The following is a 13,660-nucleotide window of genomic DNA, read 5'->3' as shown; positions in this document are numbered from 1 at the left end:
CATTCACATTTATGTTATTTTAAAATTTATTGATAAAGAAATAATAACAAGAAGGAAATCAAATTGTATACATCTTGAACAGTTTCAAGAAGAAGAATAAAAAAAAATACATGCAAAACGTTATACTTTATAATTTAAAATGCAAAAGCATTTGCATACATGTAAGTATATCTCATACAGTTGTAACTTTCATTTAAAATTTATATGTTAAGCTTTATATGGAGGGGGATCTGTCATGTTGGATCCTTTTTCCTGTGAAGGGTAAGGAGGGGACATCACTGTATTTTGACCAACCACTGATTCATATGATGGCGCAGGTTCGTTTGTATACGGTGGCAGAGGTAACGCACCAAGCTTGTAGCTTGGCACTCCATTTCCATATTGAAAGGCATTGTTAAAATGTCCATTGCATGGAGAAAGATGTATAGGGGAATGAAATCTGGCAGTGGAATTTGCAGCATTGGATTGTGTTGGGTAGTGAATCCCAAAGTTTGTATTTGCTGTAAAAATAAAGAACATTTTTTCACTTAGAATTGCTATTAATTTTCATAACAGATCTTATGAGTGACAGAATTGAAATAACTACATCTTGAGAATTTAATCTGAAATTCAGTATTTTGATGAATCATAATTTGTGGTACGTCCTGTAGGTAAAAATATTTTTCGTATTTATACATCTTGTTTACACTAGTTTTTCACTTAAAACTTTTCAGTTACCAGATTTGAGCGGGAAAGAATTGCAGTTATCCTCAAGTTGCACGTTTGTATAGACTATAGACATATACAGACATACAGTAAGAAGTTATTCGTAAAAAATGGTTTTCAGTACAAGAACCTACATGTCACAATCCGTTGTTGGGTCCCTGTATTCAAGTACATCACACCACGAGTGTTGGCATTTTCTTTCTTTCCTTTACAGCAGAGGCAGCAGCAAATGATGGTTAAAATGATAACGATAGAAAACCCAATAACTCCTGCGATTGATCCGCCACTGGAGCTTAAAATAACAATTTACTGTTTGATAAACAATGTATTTCTATGTATCAATATTGTAACAAATATTGACATCCTTACTGATGGTTCTTATTATATACTGATATTGAAAATGGCACCAACTCTCAAAAATTACCCATTACAAACTAATTATGTGTTATCAGATGTCATGATTTTAGCACAAGTCCCGTTTTCATAAAAATTTTAATATACTCAAAATGTATAACTAAAGTCTAGATTTTTAAAAATATATTTGACTTACCTATAATAGCTTTTGTATGAATACATGTATGGACTATAATATCTGTAATTCCCATCACAGTCTGTTAAAACAAATTCATTCATATTTATTTTTAAAAATATATAATACAATTTAGTCATGTATATTTAATTTATTTACTTATAATATAATCAATATGAAATTTAATATTAGAGAGATTAAATCGGTTAAAAATTCGTTTAGCACATATCTTAAATATAAACATTAGAGGCACAAAGAAATGCATGATTCAAAATTTCCATTTGTTTTTAGATTATATATTCCCGAGGGAAAAAGTCGAATAACCGCAACCCTTCATGTGTAAGTATTTTTTTTCAGTTTTAAAATATTTTCAACAAATAGTTAAAATTTACATCCCTATTCTTAAGTCAATAATCATATATTTTAAACAAAATAAAGATCAAACAAAAACAGACAAGTCCATTACAGTTCAGTATATTTAGGTTGACATACATTTGTAGAAAATTTTCAATTTCCCTTTCCTACACACATTTCTGTCATTATATAGGTCACTGTAGTGACAGAGTTTTTCGATGGAGAAAAGGTATTTAAAACATGAATGAAATTCAAAACAATCATTGTAAAAGTATGTGTGAAGAAAGTCGTTGTAAAAGTATATGTGCCATGCAATATATCCTTTATGATATTGTTATTATCTTGTAGGTGTTTTCCCCTTATATTTGTCAAAAAAAAATTTTTCTTCTTTTAATACTGATTTACTTTTTGGAATCTTATTTATAGAGTTTAAATTCTTTTGAATTCTTCGTCTCTTATCTATTAATAGAAGATAAATTTGGGGGCTGGTACTTTCTTTTCATGTGAGGAAATGGGTATTTTTTATTTTTTAGAAAAAAATCAATTATTAGATAAATGAAATAGATTGAAATATTAATAAACTTATAAAAAATGCAATTTTAGATAAAGAAGAACACAGAAACTTCCACTGTAGAAGGAATATCATTACTCTCGGAAGGAAGAAGACTCCAATTAAATAGTACTAATTATAAGACGTAGTGCTTAATAAATTTAGAAAATGTGAACATCGAGTTTGATAGGTACCTTCAATCAACATTAGGAATATCCATAAAATAATTGACGATATTGATTTGTCCTGAGCCATCTTCTGTGTTCAATCGAGGAAGTAATTTAAACAGACGTAGTTTCTCGTTTAAATAATTGAAGCATGAAGTTTGTCAACACGTTAATGTGTTACTAAATATTAAACCCACAACAAATGGGTGCGTCTGTTCTGAAGGAGGAATGCCACACCAGAATTTTATCTTATAGATCTTCAAGACAGGCTTTTACACTAAGTTTTCGGTATTGAAAGACCAGTATTAGCTCTTAATGATTTTATAAGTTTTTTTGTGTGCATTTTTTCAGTGAAAATGAAAAAAAATGTTTTATTTACAAATATGGTGCTTTATGGTTTAACCTTTGCTGTAAATACTTGGAAATACATGATATAAATGCTTATTAAAATATGTAAAGAAAGGCTTGGTAAATATTTTAATTTTTTCTACTGAAAAATTATTTATGAAAATAAAATAGATTATTTTGAAATATTTTTAAAACCTACTGTCAAAATCTTCATAAAACTAGTCACAACTAGGGAGAACATGTTATTTAATCATATTTTTAAAATACATTGAAATGAAATTGCTGAATTCTAGAGAGAAATTTTTTTTGTTCAAAAAATATCAACAAATAATGTTTTACTTGCATTAATTGTATTTGTAAAACACTTTAAATGTCTCTGTGGCTTTTCTTTACACATTTTATTTAGATATTCATATGATGCATTCATTAACAGCAAAGTTTTAACACTAAAGCATCTATTTGCAAATAAAATATATTTTTCATTTTCTATGAAAAAAATCAAAGAAATATATAATTAAAAAATAGCTTTTATCGGCCTTTCAATACTTAAATCGTAACTTAATAGGGAAGTCTTAAAGATCTATGAAATAAAATTTTGGTGTTGCATTCCTCCTTAACGTCTCAGAAACATTAAAATCGTGAATAAAGAATGATTTGTTCATAACTATGAAATCTATTATCGATTTGAAACTTTTACAACTTTTCAAAAAAGTGATAAACTTAAGTTTTATATGTTTTATATCCAAAAAAAAAAACACCTAGAAATTAAATGGTAGTATATACAGTTAACGTTGATAATTTAGTATATACAATATATCAAGTATCTCTAAACTTAACATTTAGTGAGATTTAAAAAAAAAAGAGAAATTATTTCCAAAAACATACAAGATGAATGGGTCGTTCTCATGTTTGAGACACCTATATGTAAAGGTTTGTTCCCATTTCGCCTTAACTGTAAAATTTAGCATTCCCATTTCGCCTTAGCAAGCTTTCAGGTGGATGAAGGCGAGATGGAAACTTATATAAACACCTGTTCAAGTCTAAAAAATTGTTTGTATACTAGTACATATTTAGCATAAAATATTTTTATTTTTATTTGAATACCTAGTATAACATGTATTAATTCATTCACTGTGTAAATGCTAAGTTTTTCTTATTTTTTCTACAGATTATACAAACGAAAAAAAGAAAAGAAAAACAAGATTTTCAAATATTTCGTTTTTTACCACTAAAATTTTCATTCTTAAATCTATAATTTTTTGAACTGAGTAATAAACTCGTGAGTACAAAAACATCTGGTCAATTAACAAGTTTTGTTTATACAACTAGTACTGTATCATAAGAAAATTCCAGTTTCGCCTTAGTATATTTTAGTCTTTTCTTACATGTACCGGATATTTCATAGTTAAGGCGAAATGGGAACACATCCATGCAAATACCATTCCTTGTTTCTTCTTTCAGAAATATCATTAAATTTTATAGGGCAGTGCAACCAATCATAATTAGAAAAATTTCCCTTTTTATGGGTTCTTCGCGTTTAACATAAAAATTAATTGATGAAAAGGTATGCACATTTTAAAATAAAAATCTTTATTTCACACTTGTCTATAGACTTCCATGGTACTTACATTAAGTTGACAAGCCATCTATACATATAAAAATATTCATTTCACATGCCATAAATATGTATATCTCATTATTGTTTATTCATTTAAAACGTACAACAATTATTTGTGTTTAAGAATAACACAAAATACAACTTGTTACAAATGATTTGCATGGATGTACGTTTAAAATAATGACAAAGGAATATGATTTTCACAATCACAAATGTATACATGGCAAAATTAAATTATGAATCACACACATAATTCTTTTGAATAGAATTAAAATCATTAAGTATTTCAAATTTGTCATTCTTTTTGTTGGGAAGGCATCTTTATGTTCGATACTAACATTTTCCCTTGTGTTTGGTAGGGAGACACAGCACTTCTGTTATGGCCGTTTGTAGATTTGTATGATGGTGGAGCATTGTCAAACTGTTGTCCAGAGTATGTATCATATCTCTGTTTAGGGTCTTGTATTCCATACTGAAATGCAGTATTATACTGAGCGCCTTGTGGATAAGCCTGTGAAGGGAAGTTAACTCCAGGAGTAGCCATATTTGCTGATGCCTTTGAAGGGTAGGTAACTCCAGCCATAGAATTTGCTGTAAAATTGAAAAGCATATATCAACACAGTAAATCAACAATGCTAAAATTGCGTATGGTTAAATATGATCGGTCACTGGATACTTATTTCTATTTATTCTATCTTTTTATTCAATGCATATGTTCTTTTTAAGGTCGATGTGTTGACATTTTCAATTAGTAATGCAAAATTATTTCATAATAGGTTTCTCTGATTCCTTAAAGTTATCTGTAGAATATATGTTTGTTCATTAGCCATCATTTTAAATGCAATGTGGAATTAAGTCATACATGTAGTAATCACAGCCTATGAAGTAAAAAATATGAAGTAAAATAAAATACTATATTTCAATTCTTTTTAACCAATTTTGAAGTTGACATGTTACCAATATTTGTTTTATCCTCAGGTCTGTTCGAACATGATTGAATGACACAAGCTAAAACGTTGTAACAATGATTACCACTTTTCAACCATCATATCAATTTGCAAGTTGTGAAGTACAAGTCTTGCTCAAGTCTAACTCTTCTCCTATACACACTTTCAACTTTTCACTTTCAAACCCTTCTAAACGCAAATGCCAAGTACAAAAAAGTTTTATTTTTTACATTATGCAAGAAATTATTTATTTTGTTGTTGACATCATGTGAAATTGCACAAAGGATTGGTAGTCAAAGCAAGCATTTTTTAAAATCAATGTGAAATTACTAATTCTCATAGGGTTTAATTTTTAGTTGTTTTGGAAGTATGGAGAGACGCACAAATTTATGACCACCAACGACATGTAAAATGTCATGTGCATTACTACATGTACTAAACATTTTCCAACCACGAAATCAAATCCCAACAAACCAATATTTTATCCTCAAAACCTCGAAAATTTGACCCCAAGAAAATATTTGATTAAGCAGTATTTGTGTACACTTACATGTGACGATCTGTTGCTTGTTTGCGGGGTTATACTGTAGAACAACCCCTTTGTTCGCTCCCTCTTTACTTCGACTACAGCAGCATACGATGATACAAATTAATATGATAGTAAATACGATAGATCCGGAAACAATGCCAGCAATCGCTCCTGCACCCAAACTAAAAAAAAGAAATATCAAATTATTAGCTTCAATAAATTGAAATAAAATGGATATATATTTAATTATCACTCGAAATTTGCAATATTGTCTTTGAGTCAAGGTTTATGCTTTCAACTCTCGGTATAATTTTTTGTAATTTGGTTCTCAGGATCTACCGTTTAAGTTAGATGTTCCTGTATACATATGTATCTTACCTGGACGAGGATCCATAACTCCCATACGAGCTGTAAGTGGTGTACCTGAACCGAAATCTGGTCGCCCTGAATCTTGCTTCACAAACTGAGGAAGAAAAAGAACTCAGTCATTACCACATAGTTAAAATAAATCATACATGTATATATTCATAAAAATCAAAATTGCGTCATACCTTAACACTCTTAAGGAAAATATGTTGAAGAACCTTTCATGTTTTTTTTAATCATATGCGAAAAATATTTTCAAATTACGTTCTTATTCTAACAAGAGGCGCATGGGCCTTATAGGTCAACTGAGTACCATGTAACAACTTTCCAACAATTGAATTTGGTTTGTGTTTTAAACCAGAGGACATGAAATTCACAATTTTGAAAGAGGCACCATTGCTTATCATAATTATAAACGTGGGGTGCCTATGCTATTTACTTAATACCCAGAAGTAGATCCGAGTAACACAGAGAAAATGCACTTCCACTTTATAACCAGTTGTGCACCCCGCCTCAAAGGAACCACTGACCCTGGAGCCACATATTTCAAAATTTTGGAAATTTAATCATAAATTTTATCATCATAAATGGTTGATTAATACCAAAGAGCAGATTTCAAAGCATTAATTTATTTTCAGACTATGTAACACCCCCCCCCCGATACCCCTGACCCAGGGGGCATGAAATTAATCATTTTGCTAGATGCACATTTTTTCATCATAAATATATATACTTGGATCATTAGCATAATACTCAGGAGCAAAGGAAAAGATTCTCAAAGAATTAATGTATTTTTACTATAAGGAGCAGAGAAGAAGATTTTTGAAGAATTAATGCATTTTCACTATATAATCAATAGAGCCCCACCCTAACACCAGAACCCCTGACCCTATGGCCATAAAATTCACAATTTTGGAAGAGGCACTCTTGCTCATCATAACTATGTTCTTAGTTAGTTTATTTAATACCCAGTAGCAGAGAAGAAGATTCTCAAAGAAATCATGCATTTTCACTATATAATCAATAGAGCCCCACCCTAGCACTAGAACCTCTGACCCTGGGGCCATGAATTTCACAATTTTGGCAGAGTACTCTATAGACATTACATTCATGCTAACAGTTTGCCTGCTTGATGTCAAGGAGTAAAGAAGATTTTTAAAGATTTCATTAATTTTAGTGGTTTTGGCCCCACCCTTTAGGCCCCAAGGGGGCAGGGACCATGAAGTTCTCAATTTTTGTTCCCCTTCACCCATAGATACTGTATACAAAATTTGGTTAAAATTGGTTCAGCGGTTTCAGAGAAGAAGCTGAAAATGTTCAAATGTTAACACACGACGGACGACAACGGACGAAAACGGATAGCAATAGGTCACCTGATTGATTCAGGTGACCTAAAAAGACGGGTACATTGCACGTTATATTTTATTTACAGTGCATGCTAAATATTCTCTGACAGCACAGAACACGTACCAGTAATTTTGCGATATATGTACTCGTATTCTTGACTGTTGGCAAATCAAGTTTGAATATTAATTTTTTTTTTTTTAGGGCTGGGCAAAAATATCGATATTTCAATATATTGCAATACAATGACAAAAAATACTTATTGCAATACGATTTTGTAATATCGATATATTGGCAATATGCTTAGATTAAGGAATTTTATCATTAGATAGATATAAAGATGGACTTATGAAAGGTTTGTTATTCAGCCAAACAGTAAGACAAGTTGTTTGTAAGAGTATTTCAGAGCATAACTTAAATGAAATCAACAAGATTTTTCTTCTGTGTTGGTTACTTATCATAGGTATGTACATTCTGCATGTAAATTAAAGTAAATATAGTAAGAAAATGCGATTTTAATTACATTGAAAATGTTGCAATACATATCGCAATACAGTTAAAAATATCGCAATACGAAATCTAGGGCCAATAGCTAGCCCTAGTTTTGTTTTATATAAATTCATATAAAAGTGTATTTAAAAGGGGCTGTAATCAAGGGGGAAAAACAAACGTGTCCTCCACCTATTCTCATTTTTTAAAACTCAATTTCACCATTTCTCACTGATCTAAACAATAGATGTTTTCATAGTTATTTTAAAATTGTTTTATAGCAACTAGGTTAATCACACACTCCTTAGGTTTTTATTCATTTTTCTACACTTTACGAAAAATAACAAAATAGATGCTAGAAGATATTAAAATTTTCAAAAAAACAATTCTTTGGAAAATACGTTTGAATGCAATGAAATATATTTATTATAAATATGCAAACCTTAGGAGAATAATATTTATAATAATTTTTCAAATAAAACTTAAAGAAACTATTTTTTTTAATCAACTAATGTGAATTAATCACTTTTATAAAGAGTATCTGTATCTTTCACGAGATAAATCTTTATTACACCACATAAATACTTTATTACAAGAAGCCATCATTAAGGTGAAATGGAGATTCCCACTTTCCCCACTATTTAAAAATCTCAATTTCATGCACCGACTCATACTGCCAAAAACAATATACATGTATGATTTCATAGTTAATATGTTTTAAATAGAAATCAGGTTAATTACGCAATCCTCATTTTTCTCTTCATTTTTAATACTTTATTGATTATAGATAAATTAAACATTTTTCCCCTCTTAATAAAAAGCAGATAATTGTCTTCGTCAGGAGCCTTTCTTATTTTAAAATAAAAACTTGTTAAGTGTTTGAATAAGCCACAAAATTTGGAGAAAAGTGAAAGACTGCAACTTTACAGTTCAATACATTTTTTGAAAAATTATAAATATACATGTATAATGAAGATAGAGAAAAAAGATACATCCATATAGATAGATATATAAATATATGCAGTTTTTATAATTTGATGTAAATTTCAAAATTAGGTTTAGTGATTGATTTTAAACAGATATAACGTAAACCATCTACGTATTTGCTACGAAAATATCAAGCACATCTATTAACACGTACATGAATGAGAAATTTCAATTTTTTCGGTTATATATGAAAATTGTCATACGACATACCTTCAGCAAGAAAAAGACAAATCCAACAAATTGACAAAATATATGATGAATTATTTAAAGTCATCTTTTAACTTGGACCTAGGTTTAAATGTCAAAAAACTAATTTGATTAAGTGACAGACTTTATACTTCAAGTTTTAAAGTGAAACTTCTCTTTATATGTACTTGTTTGCACCTTTATACTGAGAGAGACCCGGATGGAAAATTTCCAAATTCGAGAGATGGCGGGGTATTTCGCAATCATGTTGTTTACAGTTTTAGGAGTAATGTACATTGGGGGTATTGAAATGATATCTAAAGTAATTACGCCTGTTCTTTGTCATATTGCCATTTTATATTCCCAGATATCGAGTCGTTATAGTTTATATATAAAACAAATGGAATATTATTCTTACGAGTTAAGTTTAAACTTTGAAAAAATTACTTTACCTTTTTTTAAGTGAAATGTCAAATCGCATAACTTCTGCCCAATACTTCAAGGGTTCTTTTGAAAGAAAATGACCATAAACAGTGCAGATTTAAAGACGAGATATAGACAAATATATAGTTATGATAAATAAACAAAACATTCTTACCAGTTATATTTTCAAGTTTTTAAAATCATATTACTAACTAAATCCTTCTGAAGTTAAAATAAGACAATCCACACAGCTATTGTTATTATTTCTGGAATTCTTTAAATAAGAAAATTACCTATAACAGTGCAGGTATCTGCAAATAAACAAACAAACAAAACATTCATAGACCATGTCATCAACGTTTCATTCACATAAAATAGAGGAGAGTACTAATGTGCATTTACAGTCGCTTTTACATACTTTAAAAAATTCTTTTTCTTCCTTATAATGCAAAATGGTGACTGTTCATTTGCAATTATTATCTACGTGTAAGGCAGTATTGTTATCATTTTTTAAATGTGAAATACATTGAAAGTTTGACTTTATTGGGATTTTATCTTCATTACATCAAATAAAATGCCCCCTGCCCCTTCCCTGTCTGACAGGTAAATAAAACAATTTTACAGATAACGCTAATCTCTCCACGAAGTTTGTTCTTTGAGTTGCGAAATGGCGCTTGGAACTTTGAAATGTTATTGAATATTTGTATCGTCCAGTTTGTCAATGTCTTAGTGTGAAGGCAGTATTAAATGAGATAGGAGAAAAAAAATAGACTGGATCGCATAAGATGCAAAATGTGAGTCCGAGAATGAAAAATTAAATGATATGCGCTAAAACTTAATTACTTGTATTTTACTTTCATAAACATCACGAGCTTTATTTTAATGATTTTGATAAAAAGTGGTTGCATCATACATGACATGTGTATCGCTAATTCAATTAACAAACAAGCAACATCATTCGACTTTGAAAATACAATTATATGTACATGTATATCAATATATATATTAGCCATAATTGGACAGCATATTAAAAAAAATCATTATTATCAAATCTATTTAAGGAATGAATTTAACAGCTACCCATTTTATACGGTATAAACTGGGTTGGGGCAGTTTACGGTTTATAAAAAAGCGTAAACTGTTCCAACCCAGTTTATATACCGTACAAAATGGGTAGCTATTAAATTCATTGCTTATAATTTAATTTTTATTCATTTAATGTAAGAAAAAAAGATGATTGTTCTAACAAAATGACTTTAATTTGTACAAATTTGAATGTAACGTCAGGCGGATTGATACGTTTTTGACGTAAGTCATTGTGACGTAAGCAACCCATTTTATACATTATAAAGTAAATTTTTTATCCAATCAAATACAGCGTTACAACCAGAATTAAATTATCAAATTTTCGTGCATATGTTACTACCAGAATGGTGTAAGTTATCTTTTCTTCTGATGGACGAAAAAGGAAATGTAAACATAAGAACTTTTTATTTTTAAAAGCCAAAAATTGCAACAACAAAGAAGCAGGAAGTGATTATTGAAGCACCTAATACCTTTTTCTAATTAGAAATGGAACTTGGTCCATCTTTGCTATTTTAGAGGTCTTTGTTTGCTTTTTTAAAAGTAAATTTTGGTCTCTATGCACTTTTGAGCTAAATTACCGTTTTTTATCTTTTTTTCTTTTATAGGTTGATTTGTTGTATCTATCAATGCTTGCAAAATGTTTTTTTTTATAAGTTTTCCGTTAAAAGATTTTTTAATGATTTAAGTCATTCTACAAACAACAATCGGTACAGCATATAAAGATATACATATAAAATATTCGGGTAGTAGTTTTTCTGTTCAAGAACAAAGATTTAAAGATAGTGGAGAAAATATTGATGTATTTATCGGACATGCATACTCGTAACATTTTAGGATTTTCTGATCAATTATTTAGAAGTGAAGACATTTTTACAATTATTAATTTTAAGACATTAAAAATGTCTAATTTTTATATTGCTGTTCAATATATAATATGCATATCCAATTAATGAAGAAATTATCAACTATTTATTGCAATCCTTTATTAATAGAACATAAATTTAAAATTCAAATTTCGAGGGGAAACACCATGGAAAAAAACCCATGATGCATAAACTTTGTAAACAGGTAAACCTTTCAACACAATAACGAGGAATGGAAATGGGTGGAACTGATCGGAAACCGAGTGGAAAATTGCGTCGTATAGAAATCAGGAAGGTAATTATTTAGTGTTGAATTACTTTTTTTAAAATTTCAAAAAATAAAGATATCGAGATAACGATCGGCTGCTCTGCAAGAGTATAATTATGCTATTTTAGGTATTCCCCAGTTGAATAACACCGAAGTATACATGTATAAGTATATAAATCGTTTAAAAATGTATTGGTTTTCGCTAATAATCGTACTATTACTACTGAAACATTAGTCGGGCAATATTTTAGCCTCAATAGTTATTATAAATGACCTTATCTTTTAAATATGCAAAAATAATAATGGTAACATTAGATGTTTTAATTTTAAATTGTAATTTGATTACTAGTATTTGAGCTGGACAAATATTATAAATAAATTTTTTGTCGTCATGACATTTTAAAAATTATTAGTTTTTTAAAGTAAGTTTTTTTTTAACAAAGGGAATCCTAAGAATGTAGCAAACATTCGGGAAATCTTTGTGACTTAAGAAGGAATGCCATCTCAAAATTTATTCCATAGGTCTTTAAGGCATCCCTATTAAGTTAGGGTTTCGGCCTTAAAAGGCCAAAATGAGCTCTTATATCTTTTATAAGATTTCTTTTCATTGAAAACGAAAATGAATATAATTCGCAAATAAGATGCTTAATGTTAAAATATTTCTGTTAATAAATGCATTATATTAATATCAAATAACATATGTCAAGAAAATCCTTTTAAACATTTAAAATTCTTTACCAAAAATTATTTATAAAATTAAGGACATACGCAACGTACCTTACCTACTGATAATTTTTTAAGATATTCTTAATTTCAGATTATAGTAAAATCAGATGTTCATAGACAAAAAATCAGCATGCATTACCAGGAGTTTTTGATATCTTTTTGGACAAAGAAATATGTATATATAAAAAAAATAAACATATATTCTAGATGTTTCTTTTATCCAAAATTGTCATAGAAGAAGTGTACAACACCATATATAGAAGTTAAAATATAACACACAGTTCCTTCAAGAATTAGAACTCTTCAGCTCCATGGAAAAAGACAAAAACATTCAAACTACGTTGCGTGTGACCTTAAATCACATTATATATAAACATATTTTAGATTTTAGACCTACGCATGGTTAAAATCTTCATAACACTAGTCAAAATATATGCTTTATCTTTTCATAAATAATTTTTTATTTAAAAAAATTAGAATGTCTTTCCAGTCTTTCTTTACAAGTAATAACGACAAATATTAAACAGTAAAGCATCTTATTTGCAATTAAAACATTATTTCCATGAGAAAAAAAAATGCAAAAACAGCATAAAGTAATTAAAAGCTAATACCAACCTTTCAATACTAAAACCATACTTAATAAGGGATGTCTTAAAAGATCTGTGAAATAAAATACTGGTTTGGCATTCCTCCTAAACAAAGACAAGAATGTATAAGCTCAACAGAAAAAGTCGAAAAAAAATTTTATGCATTTTCGTCTTAAATTCAACACACCATCTGTGACTAGTATCTCAAGCTAACAATGTATTCTCATTTGTTGAATTACAAAACAAAGCACATGAAAAGAACATGAAGACAAATTTTAGTAATATGACCTTTATAATATAATTTTCACTTACCACTTAGCCATTTATTATTATGGATGATGAAACATTTATTCAGGAGACAGTAGTTAAAGATATGACAAAACAAGACATTCCACAACTTGTACCATAATTTTGACCTTGAGTTGAGATAAACCTAATAATAGGATCGAAATACACCAAACTTGCAAAACAGCGAGTGTAAAAAAAATCTTTGAAGACCAGAAGGTACTACACTGAGTGGCCAAAAGTATTGCAACAAACATGGCTGACGTCATCAAGATTAACTCGCTTCAAATTTTGTTTTCAATA

General features: G+C 29.2%; 2 protein-coding genes across 2 annotated transcripts; both read right to left on the bottom strand.

Annotated features, from left to right (window-relative positions):
- Positions 1-139: 139 nt before the first annotated feature.
- LOC134282634 (uncharacterized) lies at positions 140-2,453 on the bottom strand. The gene is made up of 4 exons (XM_062765034.1): positions 2,333-2,453; positions 1,256-1,316; positions 840-997; positions 140-500 (listed from the first exon to the last, which is right to left on the bottom strand). The coding sequence occupies exons 1-4, from the start codon at positions 2,391-2,393 to the stop codon at positions 208-210; spliced, it is 573 nt and encodes a 190-aa protein (XP_062621018.1). The 5' UTR covers positions 2,394-2,453; the 3' UTR covers positions 140-207.
- Positions 2,454-4,212: 1,759 nt separating this feature from the next.
- Positions 4,213-9,247, bottom strand: LOC134282633 (uncharacterized). The gene is made up of 4 exons (XM_062765033.1): positions 9,144-9,247; positions 6,126-6,210; positions 5,769-5,929; positions 4,213-4,862 (listed from the first exon to the last, which is right to left on the bottom strand). Exons 1-4 carry the CDS (start codon positions 9,205-9,207, stop codon positions 4,567-4,569), a joined length of 606 nt encoding a protein of 201 aa, XP_062621017.1. The 5' UTR covers positions 9,208-9,247; the 3' UTR covers positions 4,213-4,566.
- Between the last annotated feature and the right edge of the window lie 4,413 nt (positions 9,248-13,660).

The sequence above is a fragment of the Saccostrea cucullata genome, unplaced genomic scaffold, assembly GCF_032062105.1.
Source record: "Saccostrea cucullata isolate Sc308-1 unplaced genomic scaffold, CSIRO_AGI_Scuc_v1 ctg183, whole genome shotgun sequence".
NCBI lineage: Eukaryota > Metazoa > Mollusca > Bivalvia > Ostreida > Ostreidae > Saccostrea > Saccostrea cuccullata.
This window is presented reverse-complemented; position numbering and strand designations above follow the sequence as displayed.